Here is an 18165-nt window from a genome sequence, read left to right on the forward strand (position 1 = left end):
TCATCTGCCTATGTAAGTAGTTTTTTATTTTTCCAAGTTAAACAAAATGGTTTTGGAGTAACTAATCAGCTAGAGCCTCTTCTTTCTGAACAAGGCAGCCACAGTGAGTTCTGCCTTGTGGCTCAAAACCACAGACGAGAGGTGGAGTCTAACCAGGTTAAACAGTGATGCTGTGTTTTCGAGTTTAGAGGGCACAACGCACAGACTTAGATGCTACTAAGCCAGATGAGAACTTGGAAACCAGGAGTGCTACAAACTTCCGAATTCCTTCAATTATGTCAGTTTTACCTGGCAGTGAGGCATAGAAGGGAAGAGAATCTTGGCTTTTTTTTTTTTTTTTCATAGTTCTCTGGAACATTGGCTCATTCCTGTTTCTCAACATTCTGTGGCTGACTGCCCTTTCCACCTCTTTGAGACCAATTTGCTCACACTGTGTGTGGAAAGTATCTTGCTAGAAGATGTATTGTCCTTTGAGATTTTGTGTGTGCAAATTAATATTTCATCTTGGGAAAGAGTCAAGATATTTCAGTCAGCGTGAATATTTAAGTTGTCTTGCCACCTGTTCAGCCATCCTTGTTAGGTCCATACCCCTATGAATGAAGTGGCAACCTAGGATGTGGACACGGTTTCACTCAATTCAGTGTAATGAGGCGCTTATCACAACCAGCCTCCCATGGGATTTCAGGGACAAGGTCTCTGTTCTGTTCATTGGGCAGTGGTTATAAGCTGTAGTTTCTTTCTGATGAATAGTAAGAGGTGTTGCTTTTTTAAGGTAGAAGTAGATGTTTTTCTGGAATGCTCTTGCTTTTTTGATGATCCAGCAGATGTTGAAAATTTGATCTCTGGTTCCTTTGCCCTTTCTAAAACCAGCTTGAACATCTGGAAGTTCTCGGTTCATGTACTGTTGAAGCCTGGGCTTGGAGAATTTTGAGCATTAGTTTGCTAGCATTTGAGATGAGTGCAATTGTGTGGTAGTTTGAACATTCTTTGGCATTGCCTTTCTTTGGGATTGGAATGAAAACTGACCTTTTCTATTCCTGTGGCCACTGCTGAATTTTCCACATTTGCTGACATAGGGAGTGCAGCACTTTAATAGCATCATCTTTTAGGATTTGAAATAGCTCATCTGGAATTTCATCACCTCCACTAACTTTGTTGGTAGTGATGCTTCCTAAGGCCCACTTGACTTTAGGTGAGTGATCACACCATTGTTATCTGGATCATGAAGATCTTTTTTGTATAGTCCTTCTGTGTATTCTGCCACCTCTTCTGAATATCTTCTGCTTCTGTTAGGTCTATGCCATTTCTGTCCTTTATTGTGCTCATCTTTGCATGAAGTGTTCCCTTGGTATCTCTATTCAATAAGTATAGTTTAATTTCCTGCCTTTTTTTTGCTAATTTGTGTTATATTGAGAGCATTTTTCTGTGTCTTGTAAATATTGATAGCTTGCACAATGTTCTGTTATGTAACGATTTTTCAGACTTGTTTATTAACTTTGGTGTTCGTTGTTGTTGTTATTTAACATATTTATATGTTTGCCTTTTTTTGCTCTTATAAATAATCTTTATAAGTACCTTTCAGAGGATATCCTAATATACCAGTCAGTTGTTGACATCTCTGATTATTTTCTTAGAATAGATTCCTTAAGCAGACTTATTTGACCAAGGAAACAAACGTTTTTAAGGCTATTGATAGTTATTTCCCATAAATTCATAAATGATAAAGTGAAAAGTACTTACATTATATAAAAAGGTTTGTGATAAGTCCCTAGAGGGGTGGGCTGGGAAGTGAGAGGTAGAATGAAGAGCACCAAGAAGCAACTGATACTACTTCTGAATTCCAGTACTTACTCTTCTACTGAATAGCTTAATGGTTCCATTTGACTGTGCATCAGAATTACCTATGGACTTCTAAAGATAAAACACATTGATACCAATAGAGTCATGTATCTGTTTCAGGACATTTGTGTGTGTTTATTTAAAGCTCTTCTGTTGATTCCAGGAGAGTCTTTTTTTTAAAGAACTTGGGTCCAGTTCAAAAGGGATGATGTTTTTGCCTGTTAAGAGAAGGCAAATAATAGTATAATTCTGTTTTTGAGATGTTTTCTTTTTAGGCTAGGTTTTCTCTCTTAGAATAGAATCTGGAGCATTTAGCATATTTGATTTTGTGACATTTCACTTCATTTCACACTCAGCTCATAATTATCATTTTTAAATGAAAATCTATTATTGAGTCTTTTTAAAAAGTATAACAACATCCCATTGAGATATTAGATCCTATCTTATCGATACAAAGCTAGAATAGGAGATATTTTTCTAGATAGAAGCTATGATAAAAGCAGTATTTTTGTTTATTGTTAATTTGTGCATCCATCCTGCACCCTAATCTTAGTTGAAAGTGCATTTGAATACATAAGGTCATTTTCTGGGACATCAGATTCCTAGCATTAGAGTCACCAATACTGATCAGACACAAGAAACCTCCAGAAAACTCTGACTGCCTGTTTTATTGAGAGTGGGAGTAAGAAAACTTTTACAGTTGATATGCAGACAATAAAATAGCAATAATCTTTGAACCCTATTTCATGTGATTGTAAAGTAGCTGCCTTGCCGGCTCAGTCATTCATTCATTTGTTCATTCATTGTAAAACGATACTCCATATTTAGCTCTTTTTTGCTTCCTTCTGCTCTTCTTGAACCTTTGGCTTCTTAGTCTGCTTCTTCTCATTTTTCTTTCTAGTGTAGAAGACCAGACATATTGGTAAATTTGAAAATACTAGTCCATTTTAGCAGGAGGCTATTAAAAAAAGTTGTTCATGCCATCTAGTTACAATAACCATCTAAAACCGCAAAGGATGGGCTAAGAAGTTTTTTAAAACCATGTTTTCTCTGTGTATAGCTGTCCTTAATTTTCTGCTAGATTGTTGTTAAGTTGCTAAGTTGTGTCAGACTCTTTGTGACTCCATGAACTGCAGCACACCAGGCTTCCCTGTCCTTCACTATCTCCTGGAATTTGCTCAAACTCATGTCCATTGAGTCAGTGATGCCATCTAACCATCTCATCCTCTGTCATCTCCTTCTCCTCTTGCCCTCAATCTTTTCCATCTTCAGGGTCTTTTCCAATGAGTCTGCTCTTTGCATCAGGTGGCCACAATATTGGAGCTTCAGCATCAGTCCTTCTAATGAATATTCAGGGTTGATTTCCTTTAGGATTCACTGGCTTTATCTTCTTGCTATCCAAGGGACTCTTAAGAGACTTATTCAGCACCACAGTTCAAAAGCATCAATTCTTCATTGCTTAGCCTTCTTTATGATATAGCTGTCACATCCATACATGACTAGTGGAAAAACCATAGCTTTGACTATGTGGACCTTTTCTGGCAAAGTGATCTTTCTCTTTTTTAATATACTGTCTCAGTTTGTCATAGCTTTTCTTCCAAGGAGCAAACGTTTTTTATTATTATTTTATTATTATTATTATTTTTTATAGTACTTTTTCCTTTACATTACTTTATTTTTAATTTTTTTAAAATTTAAATTTATTTATTTTAATTGGAGGCTAATTACTTTACAATATTGTATTGGTTTTGCCATACATCATCATGAATCTGCCATGGGTGTACACGTGCTCCCCATCCTGAACCCCCCCTCCCACCTCCCTCCCTGTACCATCCCTCTGGGTCATCCCAGTGCACCAGCCCCAAGCATCCTGTATCCTGCATCGAACCTGGACTGGCGATTCATTTCTTATATGATATTATACATGTTTCAATGCCATTCTCCCAAATCATTCCACCCTCTCCCTCTCCCACAGAGTCCAAAAGACTGTTCTATACATCAGTGTCTCTTTTGCTGTCTCGCATACAGGGTTATCGTTACCATCGTTCTAAATTCCATATATATGCGTGAGTATACTGTATTGGTGTTTTTCTTTCTGGCTTACTTCACTCTGTATAATAGGCTCCAGTTTCATCCACCTCATTAGAACTGATTCAAATGTATTCTTTTTAATGGCTGACTAATACTCCATTGTGTATATGTACCACAGCTTTCTTATCCATTCACCTGCTGATGGACATTTAGGTTGCTTCCATGCACTGGCTACTATAAACAGTGCTGCAATGAACATTGGGGTACATGTGTCTGTTTCAATTCTGGTTTCCTCGATGTGTATGCCCAGCAGTGGGATTGCTGGGTCATAAGGCAGTTCTATTTCCAGTTTTTTAAGGAATCTCCACACTGTTCTCCATAGTGGCTGTACTAGTTTGCATTCCCACCAACAGTGTAAGAGGGTTCCCTTTTCTCCACACCCTCTCTAGCATGTATTGCTTGTAGACTTCTGGATCGCAGCCATTCTGACTGGCGTGAAATGGTACCTCATAGTGGTTTTGATTTGCATTTCTCTGATAATGAGTGATGTTGAGCATCTTTTCATGTGTTTGTTAGCCATCTGTATGTCTTCTTTGGAGAAATGTCTATTTAGTTCTTTGGTCCATTTTTTGATTGAGTCTTTTATTTTTCTGGAATTGAGCTGCAGTAGTTGCTTGTATATTTTTGAGATTAGTTGTCCGTCCGTTGCTTCATTTGCTATTATTTTCTCCCATTCTGAAGGCTGTCTTTTCACCTTGCTTATAGTTTCCTTTGTTGTGCAGAAGCTATTTTTCACAGAGCTAGAACAAATAATTTCACAATTTGTATGGAAATACAAAAAACCTCGAATAGCCAAAGCGATCTTGAGAAAGAAGAACGGAACTGGAGGAATCAACCTGCCTGACTTCAGGCTCTGCTACAAAGCCACAGTCATCAAGACAGTATGGTACTGGCACAAAGACAGAAATATAGATCAATGGAACAAAATAGAAAGCCCAGAGATAAATCCACGCACCTATAGACACCTTATCTTTGACAAAGGAGGCAAGAATATACAACGGAGAAAAGACAATCTCTTTAACAAGTGGTGCTGGGAAAACTGGTCAACCACTTGTAAAAGAATGAAACTAGAACACTTTCTAACACCATACACAAAAATAAACTCAAAATAGATTAAAGATCTAAACGTAAGACCAGAAACAATAAAACTCCTAGAGGAGAACATAGGCAAAACACTCTCCGACATAAATCACAAGCAGGATCCTCTATGACCCACCTCCCAGAATATTGGAAATAAAAGCAAAAATAAACAAATGGGACCTAATTAAAATTAAAAGTGTTTTTTAATTTTATGGCTATAGTCACTGTCTGCAGTGATTTTGGAGCCCAAGAAAATAAAATATGTCACTGTTTCCACTTTTCCCCTATCTGATTAGCTTTGAGGGAAATCCAGCAGAGACCCAGGTCTATCACTAACCTGGTACAACATTTGTACTTTCTGCAAAAGGCCACTAAAACTATAAATATCACCTTTTTATTTTGCATATTAAAAGATCTTAATTTGAATGCACTGCATTTTTGTGCTTTCAGTACCTAATGAACCTACTCATTTCTGCAATAGGCTAACCTCAAGTGCCAAGCTCTACTAGTCTGAGTTTTTAATAACTCAGATTCATCTTCTACTTCTGTGCCATGTTTAGGAATGTAATCTTCCTTCAGATGCTTTAAATAGTATAATTTGTGTTCATAGTTATGAAATCCTAAGGTGCTATTGAGAAAATGGTTAAGCCTGGATGTGATATTTTTAGAGCTCACAAAGCATTCCAAGAATATAAATCCAAAGCAATGTCAGGATTCTTGTTTAGCACCCTCAAAGTTACACATCCTACAGATGGAAATGAAGATCATAAACCCGTTTTCTTGAGGGAGGAGACCAGGAACTCATTAACTTACATTGAAGAAAAATTCAGGTATTCTTTGGACATATAAAAGTATTTTGGCCTCATTCCGTCTCTCTAAGTGGTTTCTATTTTTAATATTTAATACTTTAGTTCTAAACCTACCAATTCGGGTCATGAAGTCATGGCCTGTCACTAAAGAGCAGAGCCTTGGTGGGCTGCTGGGACTGGTTCCCTGGCGTTTGCCCTCCTGCTCTATTTTACTAATGACTTGCATGTGCTCTGGGGGCCATCATGTGGGCTCCTGTGGGAAGATGTATTCCAGTCAGCATTTCTTACAGAGTGGGGGTAGAAGTGGTTTCCATCTGTGCCATCTCCAAGTGTACTGTTTTTGAAGTTTTGGTGTTTTTGTGTAGTGATAAGCCAAGTTGATCTGAGTACTTGCAGGGTGTATTATGTGCTGTATCTCATCTGTTCACTCTCTGAAGTCTAAGTATTGTTGCAATTCATTGACCAAGAGGTAGAGTCTGAACTCACCTTAGAGTTAAACCAACCGCTAAACAATAAAGTTATTAACTTGGATTATCCAGTTTCCTATTCTGTGCTTTTGATTTTCCTGCCCACTTTCCTACACGCTTACAGACTTTACATATTGCCCCAATGTTCATTTAGTTGTATATTTTAAACTGTAAAATATTTCTTAACAACCTCACTTCTGTTGCCTCTAAAATTTTCTGGTAGGCAATTAAAATAGAAATATAAGAATAATCAGCATTTGTTATTAAAAAACTGGCATAATTTTTAAAACCTTACCAAGTCTATATTATATCTTAGCATCTTAGTCTTGAGTAAAAATACACTAGCTTCATTAGTGTCACTAATCCTCTTGGTGAGTACCACTGAGCTGTACAGTTAAATATAGTTAAAATAGTATGTTTTATATTATGTGACTTTTATCACAGTGGTGGTGGTGGTTTAGTTGCTATGTCATGTCGGACTCCTGCGACCCCATGGACTGTAGCCTGCCAGGCTCCTCTGTCCATGGGATTCTCCAGGTAAGAATACCAGAGTGGGTTGCCATTTCCTTCTCCAGGGGATCTTCTCGACCCAGGAATCAAACCCAGGTCTCCTGAACTGCAGACAGATTCTTTACCAACTGAGCTATGAGGGAAGCCCTTTATAATTAATAAACTTTATTACTTATTGTTGATTAGTGCTGACAGTTCTTATATTCCTATTAATTGCTTAAGAGAAAGTTTTAGAGGAGGTAAAAATGATGTTCTATATTTTTCAAAAATATATCTGTGGAGATGCTTTACCCAAGGAAACAATTTCACAATTAAGGGGAAAGCTTTACCAGAACTAAATTGTATTAATAGATGGTCCCTGAGAACTTTTCACAAAAATGACTCAGTTGTTCTGCTAATCCACTCAGCCCATTGAACGTATATAAACAGAAAAATGTAAGAAGGAGCTGCAGATATTTACATTGTCACATCAATTGTATATGGTGTCTATTTTAGTAAGTTCTTTGGATATACATTGCTTTAAAATTAAGGTAAAATATTTTCAGATTTTAGCACCCTCTTTTACTATCATATATGTTTTAAAATCAAGGTGAAATATTTAGATAGGTAAACCTAAGAGATTCACATTGCACATTTAGGTGATATTAACACAGCAGATATTTTGGATTCAGAGGGCCACTCTAAGTGTTTTTCTCTCTCTCCCTCACCTCCTTGCATCTGTTCCCTTTCTCCCTCGAAGTTTGCTCCTGATGCAAAATGCGATTGTTACTTGCAATTTTAGTTTGAGATATGAACATTTGGAGTTATGTGTTTTTGAAAGAAAATGAAATGTAGATGGGTATTTTGTACCTTCAAAATAAGAAACAAATAGCACTTTCTAAAATGTTTGAAAATTGTTTCAGATTCAAATTTGTTTTGCAGAGTCAAACAAGTGTTGCTTGTCATCTTTATTGTATTAATTGTTTGGAAAATGAGCTAGGCTCCGCATTGTGCTCTGACTCACAGCATTTGCATCCTGTTTTTTTCTTATACACTTGCTCTTGGTGGAGGGAAGACTGTCAGAAGTGGTCAGCCCGACCTTACTGACTGTGGGCTGCACGTGGCTGTTGGCCAGCTAGGTGACCGTGTTGATTTTATATGAAATACAGTGAAAGAAACGAAATGGGAGCCGCTGCAACTGCTGCTTCCCTGTGAGCTCTTTTCCTTTGTTGCTCAGAATCCAGATGGAGACAGCATCTTTGAAACTTGAGAAAATATGACGTTTTCCTCTGCCTCTACCTTCTCCTCACTCCTGATACATATTGTCATAGGATGAAGGAGCTAATCCTAGCTGTATCAGACAAGAGGTCATTGTATTTAAAACAGTTGTAAAGCAAGCATTTTATTGCTCATGATTATTCCCAAGACTATGTAGTATTTATGAATGAACCAACCGTCTCTAAGATAAATATATTTTGTGATTCAAGAACTTGGGTGGTACTTTCCCATGGGAGAGGGTCATTGTGTAAGAATGGCTGGATGTCAGAATTATGTCATTACTCAGGTAAACCACAATTCCTGCGTAGATTGAGAGGGAGAGCCTGGAAATGTCATCATGTAGAACCGGGCACTGAAGTGGGGAGGTGGAACCTTGGGAGCTGGTTAAGCATCTTAATCTTCGTACAGTATTTGGCAGAACTTCCCCGAATCCCTGTTTCTTCTTTTAGACAGTGAGAGGTTCAGTTGGATATTCCCTACCCTTTACCTTCCAGCGTTTAAAACTCTGTTTCTGAAGTTTTTCATGGCATTCAAACTGCTGAGGTGGGTTAGGAACAGCTGGGGACATTGGTTTGAAGAAGGAGCCTGACTGAGACTGAGTTTCACTGATTTTGCTTTTCTTGGATTTCCTGATCTGCTCCACAAGCAAATCCGGCCGCTTCAGAGAACCCTGTGCTCCGATGCTCACCTCTGGAAGCGTTATGGCGATAATAAGTAGATGTACCTCCATGAGAGGTTTGAACACCCCCTTTAAGGTCAGATCCTTTATGTGCATAGCCTGATGCACGTCTGTGTTCCAGGGGTTGTTTTTCTTACCTGATATCAAGACTATTACCAAGCCCAGTTGTAAGTTATGAGATAAAACTACAGCATCAAGCTTCTGGTTTTGCAAATATACCACCCTGAAAGATTTGCTGTGTGATGGGAAACTTAATTGCAAAATTACTTTTAATTCTCACATGTGTTCTTCCATATTGAAGAGTTCCAATGTGATTTTTTTTTTTTTTTGGCGTATTTAACATTCCTCAGTGTCCCACTGATATAAATATAATTTTACAACCTATAAACTATTGTGCATATATCATAAAGGCTAGAAAAGATATGAGTTATACTTCAGAATTTAAGGCCAGAATGAGTTTTGAGAACTGTTTATAGTACTTTTAACATTTCAAGGAAAAAAAAAGAAAAACTGATGAAATTTGATGTGCCTGCTAGGAGATATTACTTTATACCTTAATTTAAAAATTGGCTTGAATCAATTAATATCTTCAATTTTTTTTTATAACTCCTGTTCAATACTTAAACTTCAGTTTATCAGGAAAATTAAAATAGTTAACAATAAAATAGTTGTGAAATTTGAGCTGAAGACATGCTAATACAGTTTTGGCATTCAAAATCTTTGGATTTTGACTCTTTAAGTTTAAAATTTTAAACAAGTTACAGTGTAAAGTGCAATTAGTGTCTCTTGTTGCAAATTCTACCACATATTAGTAGACTATATCATTTATAAATAGATATATAGTCTACTACTAGACAATTTTGTTTTGACAAAAATAGCATGAATTTTGAATTTCCTTTTTGTCTTGTCATAGTTCTGCTCAGAAGTAGGAACAGATTTTAAACACATATCCTTTTCTTTGTCTCCTCTACCCCTCTTATTAATAATGGTTAAGACTGTGAAAGATGGCAATTATCAAAATGGAAAGGAAGAAAAAAAAATGGAAAGGAAGATGTATACGTATATGTACCAGTATTTATGCTCATTTAGAGATGGGAATTACTGCTAATATGGAAATGATTGCTTGACCTACCAGAGTTTCAAACAATGCTTTTCAGTTCATTCCACTTGAAAATAGATGTGTCCCTAATACGTGTGTGTGCTAAAAGTCACTTCAGTCATGTCCAGTTCTTTGCAACTCTATGGACTGTAGCCTGCCAGGCTCCTCTGTCCATGGGATTCTCCAAGCAAGAATACTGGAATGGTTTGCCATTCCCTTCTCCAGGGGATCTTCCTGAACCACGGTTTGAACTTGTATCTCCTGTGTCTCCTGCATTGGCAGACAGATTCTTTACCGTTGAGCCACCTGGGAAGCCCTCAAAAAGTGCCTTAATAGGCATGCAGATGGTTTAAACTGATAGGGGCTGCCACACTGTCTGACTGCAGTTACAAGTTGGTTGTTGAACCTATGTTTGTGTGTGTGTGTGCGTCACTTTATTTATCCTCACCCTCTCTCTCCTCCTGACCAACCCCCTCTACTCTTCTTTATATCTGTGAAGTGGTATGAAGGTCAGAACAGTACATTGACAGCAATCCTATTTACAGACCATTTTATGGTTATCTTTAAACTTTAGCTTTGGCGTTGCTTCCAAGGTCATGCTCTGGTGCAGCCATCAAGAGGCACAAAAGATAAACTCTGACCCAGAGGGGACTGGGTCTGCCACATTGACTTGACAATATGACTATTGAAGATTTTAGCAAGCTTGATGCAGTTAAAAAAATGGTCTAAGCTATAACTACTCATTTCACTTCAGCCTCATAATCTCAGGTTAGACATCCTGAAAAGAGTTTCCTTTGTTTTCCGTCTGTTTTTTCTTGGAGAGACGATAAAGTGGAAAATTGAATTCTCTTGGACCACAATTGCAGAGTTGAAAAATATTGTAAATTTAAAATCTTAAAACCACACAGGAATATTCAAACCCATAGGATTCATAGAGGGTGTAAAAATGAAATCTATATGCGTTGGGTGTTTAGTGTTTCAAAACATGGCAGAATTCCTAATGATTTTTTAAAAGACGTTTGGAATTTTTGTTTTGAGATAAAGTGGAAATAGAATTGAGTTTCCTGTGCTAACTTAGAAATATCCATGACTTCTATAATGCTCATGAAATTTTCCTTTATTTCTGCAGTAGGGATGTAGGTCTGCCAGGAAATCTGACCATCAGCTAAATAGCTGTTTCTGAGAGATAAAGCCTCGAAGCTGCAGCTTATTATGCCAGGAATAAGCCTCAGTCCCAAGGCATTGGGTGGGTTCTGTGTGATTTCTTTTTATTGAATTGTAATTGGCTCAGGAAGAGGGGAGAGAGAACAGCTACTTAGCTTACCCTGGAAGAGATTTACTCCATACCCAGGGTACTGCTACCAGGGAGCAGCAAATTAATATGCATTTCTCAGCCTGGGTGGCTTTTTGACACCTGATGATGTGGCAGTACATTTAGATGATAAGGAAAATCCCTGATCACAGCAGGAACATCTGGGTTTTTCTGGCAAGAGCGCAATTTTCCTACCTTGTGTAGAAGCTTAAATGGCTGTTTGGTCCAGTGTCTTCTAATTTAAAAGAAGAGTAATTCCTTATGGTATTTTTCTTATATAATCTTTTAGATATAAAGTTGTGGCTTTAATAATTTTTTGCTGTTTGCAAATTTAGTACTTATTAGGGCTTTCTATTGGTCTGTTGGTCTATTTCTACTAATATATTGGTCATACTGCTAGATTTTTATAAGTCTCAAGAAAAAGATTTCATGTTTTGCTTTAAGTTTACCAATATGCAGAATTGAGACATTAACTTGATCATAGAATAAAATAGATTTAAAAGCCCATTCTTCAATTTATTATAAATTCAGTGTGAAACTATCACTGACTAACATTTTGGTTGGTTTATTTTTTTCTTTAGGTTATGGTATATAAGTTTTGCAAATACGTTCAAAAAATATTTTTGACTTTTATGTAGTTAGCTATAGTTTGGTCCATGGAAAATGTGGTCTTGCAAAGACGTAGTTAAGAGTACCGTAATTTTAAAATCATTTACACTGGAAAAAATATTTTCAAATTGAAAATAGAGCACACGGTATACATTTCATTTGAAAATGGTGACTGTCCACGCGCATATTGTAGAAAATACAAGTAGAAACACATAGTGTGCTATTAGGTTTAAGCATGTGCTTACATCACTGAATACGAATCACAGCTTAATAGAATTGTAAAGTGTTTGTACTTGATCCAGACTTCAGGCAGGATTTTGAGGAAGAACATTGCTGAAATGCCAGTAGCATGAGATGGTGCAGTCAACAAAATAACAGATACTGTGGGGTAACAACTGGTAACATATTTTAGAAATTCTTCACTTACCTGGTGATGACTAAGGTGACTGACTGTAACTGGACTTTTCGTAAACACATTAATATATGAGTTTATTACTGGCTTTACCATATCAATATTGAATTAGGAAAACTTTTTTTATGAGGGATATAATATTTTATTTTTCTTACCATTTAAATGCTCAAAGTTGTTTCTACTGATAGATCTTTTGATTTTTTTTTTAAGCCCTTATCTGCCTTAATATGATTACTTTATGGTAGCCTGCTGCATGAATTACGTGTCATAATTGACATAAATGGAGAAATGCCACACTACTTTTTAGATGCAATTGGAAATAATCATATTTTCCGCAGACATTGTATACTGTAGTACTGTAGGTGTGACATAAAATTGAAATAGGCATCTAACAGTAGCATGCTGCAGTCCATGGGGTCGCAAAGTGTCGAACACGACTTAGTGGCTGATGACAGCAATACAAGTACAGTCTTTGTATTTCAGTGAAAGTGCATTTCCACTAAATTTTGTCATGGTACCTTTATTAAAGTATCCCATTTCAATTTGATTTTTATTTAAAACATTTTTTCATTTTTATTTCTTGAGTTTCTGTTTTTCAAGATTATTTTATTAGTTTCTTATTATGATTATTTGCCGAGCTGTGGCATGTGGGATCCTAGTTCCCCTACCAGAGATAGAACCTGCACCTCCTGCCATGGAAGCATGGAGCCCTAACCACTGGGCTTCCAGGGAAGTCCCTCAATTTGATTTTTAAAACAACTGATAGAAATGTTCCTTTAAAATTATGGGATTCTGAAACCTCGTGAAAATAGAGAACATAATAAGTATTCCAGAAAAAGCCATCCACGTAGGTGTAGGCCACTGAGCTAAGTGCTAGGGTTTAAAGGTGACTGGTGATCTTCTGCCCAGGTGTCACTGTGATCATGAAAATAGCCATTTTAAAAATTAACTGAATTATAAGTTAGAATTATAATTAGAACTAAAATTGGAATATAGTGATAACAAGATGCATGACATTATTAGTTCTGGTGAGAATCAGGGAATGCCTCTTACAGAAAATAGCTTGGGGACTGGGTGTTGAAGAGTGGTGAGTGTTTTTACAGAAGCAGCATTACTGGGAGTCTAGACTCAGGAAGATCCTGATGGAGATGGGAGGCCTGTGGCACTGAAGGTCCCCAGCTCGGCCTCGTGTTTGTTCTAGGTGTGACGTGACCTAGAGGGCATTGTAGAAGAATCCTCTGTGGCAGGTTGTTGGAGAGGATGAGGATTGACCAAGCCTCCAATTTGAGGGCTGCTGATTGTTCAGATGAGAGGCACATTGATTCTGTACAAGGGTGATTGCCCAAATCTAAGATCTTGGCCATGAACTCTGGATTCACAAGACCTAGCAACTGTGGGGATTAGGCAGGATGGAAAGATGTGAAACAGGTGATTCTGTTTTTCAGAAGGGTGCCAGAATTGATATAGGAGTTGGGTTTCATTTTGATCTACTGATTTTGAGATATCTTTGGGACATCCTGTTGGTAATTTAGATCATGAATTCAGAAAAAATATTTAGTGTTGGTGACCTGTGTGTAGATATTTTCACGGGTTAGGTTTTAAATGGCTTCCCAGGTGGTGCCAGTGGTAAAGAACATGCCTGCCAATACAGGAGACTTAAGGACCATCCCTGGGTGGAGAAGATCCCCTGGAGGAGGGCATGGTAACCCACTCCAATCATCTTGCCTGGAGAATCCCATGGACAGGGGAGCCTGGCGGGCTGAGGTCCATGGGTTTGCAAAGAATCAAGATACAACTGAAGTGACTTAGCATGTGTGCAGATTTTGAAACTGTACACTCTTGGGCTTGTTCAGAGAGACGGTGGTGAGTGGTCCATAGTAAGAGCCCACAGGGGCCATTTAAAAGATGAGGAATCTCCATCATTATGGAGATTCAAAAGGAATCAAAAGCACCAGCAGCTTCTTGGATTCTAGACATCAACAAGAGTGTTTTGTAGCATCTTGTCTCATCATTTTAAAGATAGATTTTACCCTTTGCAAGTGGTATTTCATCATGTCACATACACCGTGTTCATTTTCAACTTTTCACCTAACGGTTTTAGCATCCATTAATTATCTTTGCCTGAATGAATGATTTCATTAGGAGTTGAAAATGGTGATTTTTCTAATTCTATTAATTATTCGATTATTACGTGCATTCAATTCAGGTCAGTTCAGTTCATTCGCTCAGTCGTGTCTGGTTCTTTGCGACCCCATGAATTGCAGCACGCCAGGCCTCCCTGTCCATCGCCAACCCCTGGAGTTCACTCAGACTCACGTCCATCGAGTTGGTGATACCATCCAGCCATCTCATCCTCTGTCGTCCCCTTTTCCTCCTGCCCCCAATCCCTCCCAGCATCACAGTCTTCCAATGAGTCAACTCTTCGCATGAGGTGGCCAAAGTACTGGAGTTTCAGCTTTAGCGTCATTCCTTCCAAAGAACACCCAGGGCTGATCTCCTTTAGAATGGACTGGTTGGATCTCCTTGCAGTCCAAGGGACTCTCAAGAGTCTTCTCCAACACCACAGTTCAAAAGCATCAATTCTTCGGTGCTCAGCTTTCTTCACAGTCCAACTCTCACATCCATACATGACCACTGGAAAAACCATAGCCTTGACTAAATGGACCTTTGTTGGCAAAGTAATGTCTCTGCTTTTCAATATGCTATCTAGGTTGGTCATAACTTTTCTTCCAAGGAGTAAGCGTCTTTTAATTTCATGGCTGCAGTCACCATCTGCAGTGATTTTGGAGCCCAAAAAGATAAAGTCTGCCACTGTTTCCACTGTTTCCCCATCTATTTCCCATGAAGTGGTGGGACCGGATGCCATGATCTTCATTTTCTGAATGTTGAGCTTTAAGCCAACTTTTTCACTCTCCTCTTTCACTTTCATCAAGAGGTTTTTTAGTTCCTCTTCACTTTCTGCCGTAAGGGTGGTGTCATCTGCATATCTGAGGTTATCGATATTTCTCCTGGCAATCTTGATTCCAGCTTGTGCTTCTTCCAACCCAGCGTTTCTCATCATGTACTCTGCATATAAGTTACTATGTTTTCTGAAAGGACAAGTTTTCCTCCTTGACTATTGGTTACTTTGAAATACCATTCCTACAGAAAAAGTAGGATGTATTTTTTTAATGCTCTCTGTTTGATTGTTCATTTTCAAAGTAGAGAGTTGGTATAATAATACTTTCTAATGGTGGGAAATGAATAGCAAAACCAGGTCCCTAGTCAATGTTAGGAGCACAAGATCCTTGATGTAAAACTTGTGCTTCTGTTTCTCTACCCTTCCATCTTTCCTGTCTTCATGGATCTTTTAGTTTCTGTCATTAATAAGTTTATCTGCCTTTTATGACTTATTTGAATGTCTGGTCAGTAAGTTTAGGGACTACCATGTGAAGCATAGATTTGCTTTGTTCTGAAGTTATTATGGTCAAGGAAGGGCTCTTAATATTTTGAGACACAGTGAACTTTAGTTGCTTCATTTGCTTGATTCCTTTCTTTAGACTTTGTCTGTGTCTTCTGCTTTACCCTTTCCACGTTCTTATAAGCAAGGTCCGCACTTCATCGTGGGTGTGGAGCAGCAGCCTAATCTCACCAGCATTTTCCTTGTACTTGTGGTTGTGCCTCATCACAACTTTGACCCACAGTAACCAGAAGGATACAGAGTTTTTCTAGTAAAAAGTAGTTGCCGCTAATGGTAAATTCTACTATTGTGTTTTTAATGTTTACTTTCTGTAGTTTGGTTTTAAAAAGTTAAAAAGTTTCACGCTACAGTTTATACTGTAGCTATTTCATGCTACAGTTTATACTGTAATTATAATTATAGATTAAATTGTTTTTCAAAAGTCACAATATTGGCCTAGGTTTAGGATGACCAGTTCATTTTTAAGTTTTATCCTCTGATGGAACAGAAAACAGTATCCTGGTTTATTCCAAGGTCTATACAATCAATCCTATTATGTTACACTTTTTGTTTCTATGTGTGTGTTTGTTGCTAATGTGGTTTAAGTAATGAAGAATAAGAATCAATCATGTGTATGAAGATTTTTACAGCCAGACTACCCTCAACAAAGTTTTTAAGGAAAATATTTGGTTATTTAATGTGGGGCACTGATGTAAGTTAGCTGAAGTGAGGCTAACATTTTAAATTTGTTCTTTTAGAAGATACTTAGATTTAGCTATTGAACTGAAATGCTCAATTTTCCTACCTTATCCTAGCCTTCTCATATCTTTTCAGAACATTGAGATTAAGCCAAAGCTCTAAAGCCAAAGCAAGTTGTTATAAATTATTATTTGAAAGAAATACCTTGGCTGCTTTGGGGTATATTAAATAAATATTTATCAATCAAAGACATCTCATCTCAAGTATGTTGGGGTGAACAAATAATGTGTCTGCGATTCATGGGGTCGCAAAGAGTCGGACACGACTGAGTGACTGATCTGATCTGATCTGATTATGTACCATGTGTTGGGATAGGCTAATTTTTTTCTTCTCTCACTATTTGAATTAATGTTTACAACTAGCTTGTGAAGGAGGTAACTGAAGAGCCCAGAGTCTTCAATCTCTTACCCAAATTCCTGAAACTATGAAGATCTAAATAAAGAGCAAATTCATTCATCTTCTGTTCTAAATGTTTTTGGTAAATTATAGAAAACATCTTACAACATTATTCTAAGATTGGAAAGAAGAAGAAAAGAGAAATGCCATGATTGAGTGATGCTGAAAGTCTAGTATAGAAGTATTTCCTTGCAGAGGTTGACCCCAGAGGAGGGCAGAGTGTGTTATTCTGTCTACTGTGCTCCTACCTGTGTGGCCACAGCCATCAGACTCCCTTTCCCAGGCAGGTGACTGCATTTCTGAGGTCTAACCTGGAGGAAATGACCTCAATCAGCTCTTTGATATCGACTAGGGGAAAACATTTTAAATATGTAGAATCATTTTTTTTTTCTGCTACTTTAGAAAAACCAGGTGCATCATTAATTTGCAAAGTCTGGTTTTTTACAAGACACCTTTTTGTTTCTTTTTGAATAGAAAGATGAAAACTACAGAAGCCTCCCACGGGACACTAGTAATTGGTCTAACCAATTTCAGAGAGACAATGCTCGCTCATCTCTAAGTGCCAGTCACCCAATGGTGGACAAGTGGCTGGAGAAGCAAGAACAGGTAACATAAACGCATCCTTCTACATGTGTCGGTGATATAACTTCCTGGCCCACCCCCTAGGCATTTCCCTCCATCACAGTGATGCTTGGAGATAAGTGGTTCTGCCCAACTGTAGTTAAATACCAGGCTCTGCATCTGAGTGTGTCTAACGTAAATGTAGACTGTTTTGATGGTGGTCCCTGATCAAAGATTTCTCCTAAGCAGTTGCTGTAGATTCTCAAAAAGTACCACCATAGAGCTTTTTAGGTTGTGAGGCACAGATATTTGGTATGAATAATGCAGTTTATAAGTAGACTTTCAAGGCCACCCATGGGGAACTTCCCTGGCAGTCCAGGGGTTAAGACTTCACCTTCCAATGCAGGGGCTGCAGGTTTGACCCCTGGTTGGGGAGCTGAGATCCCACATGCCTCACAGCCGAAAAACCAAAACATAAAAAAACAGAAGTAATATTGTAACAAATTTAATAAAAACTTTAAAAATGGTCTATATAAAAAAGGGGGACTTAAAAAAAATCACCCATGGGTTCCCCTCTCTATTGAGAGGCAATAAAGTCGAAAGATCTGAAGGGATGAAATAAAAATTTCTGTTACCCTTGACTTCACTTTATGGGAGAAATAGACATTCTATTATTGTTTCAGCAATTGTCAGGTTAAGACCAGGACCTGTTGTAGGCATCTGTGTTTTCGCAGTTGCTTAGTTCACTCTGCAGGGTAGCCACCTCCAATTCACAAAATCAAAAATTGGTCACCACTCAGCATACATAATGGCTTCCTATCTTAGGAAGGGGACTGTTTGCCGTTT

At 37.9% G+C, this 18165-nt stretch overlaps 1 protein-coding gene across 19 annotated transcripts in view; it reads left to right on the forward strand.

The window, feature by feature from the left end:
• PARD3 (par-3 family cell polarity regulator) overlaps positions 1-18165 on the forward strand; it is a 601769-nt gene that overhangs the window by 264589 nt on the left and 319015 nt on the right. For 16 of the 19 annotated variants that reach the window (XM_061435906.1, XM_061435890.1, XM_061435900.1 and 13 more), the window contains exon 5: positions 17233-17364. The exons of the other annotated variants lie outside the window; for them this stretch is intronic. In XM_061435906.1, the coding sequence (XP_061291890.1) occupies positions 17233-17364 (132 nt within the window). The remainder of the gene's footprint in view (positions 1-17232; positions 17365-18165) is intronic. 19 annotated transcript variants of the gene reach the window in all.

Source organism: Bos javanicus, chromosome 13 (genome assembly GCF_032452875.1).
Source record: "Bos javanicus breed banteng chromosome 13, ARS-OSU_banteng_1.0, whole genome shotgun sequence".
Taxonomy (NCBI): domain Eukaryota; kingdom Metazoa; phylum Chordata; class Mammalia; order Artiodactyla; family Bovidae; genus Bos; species Bos javanicus.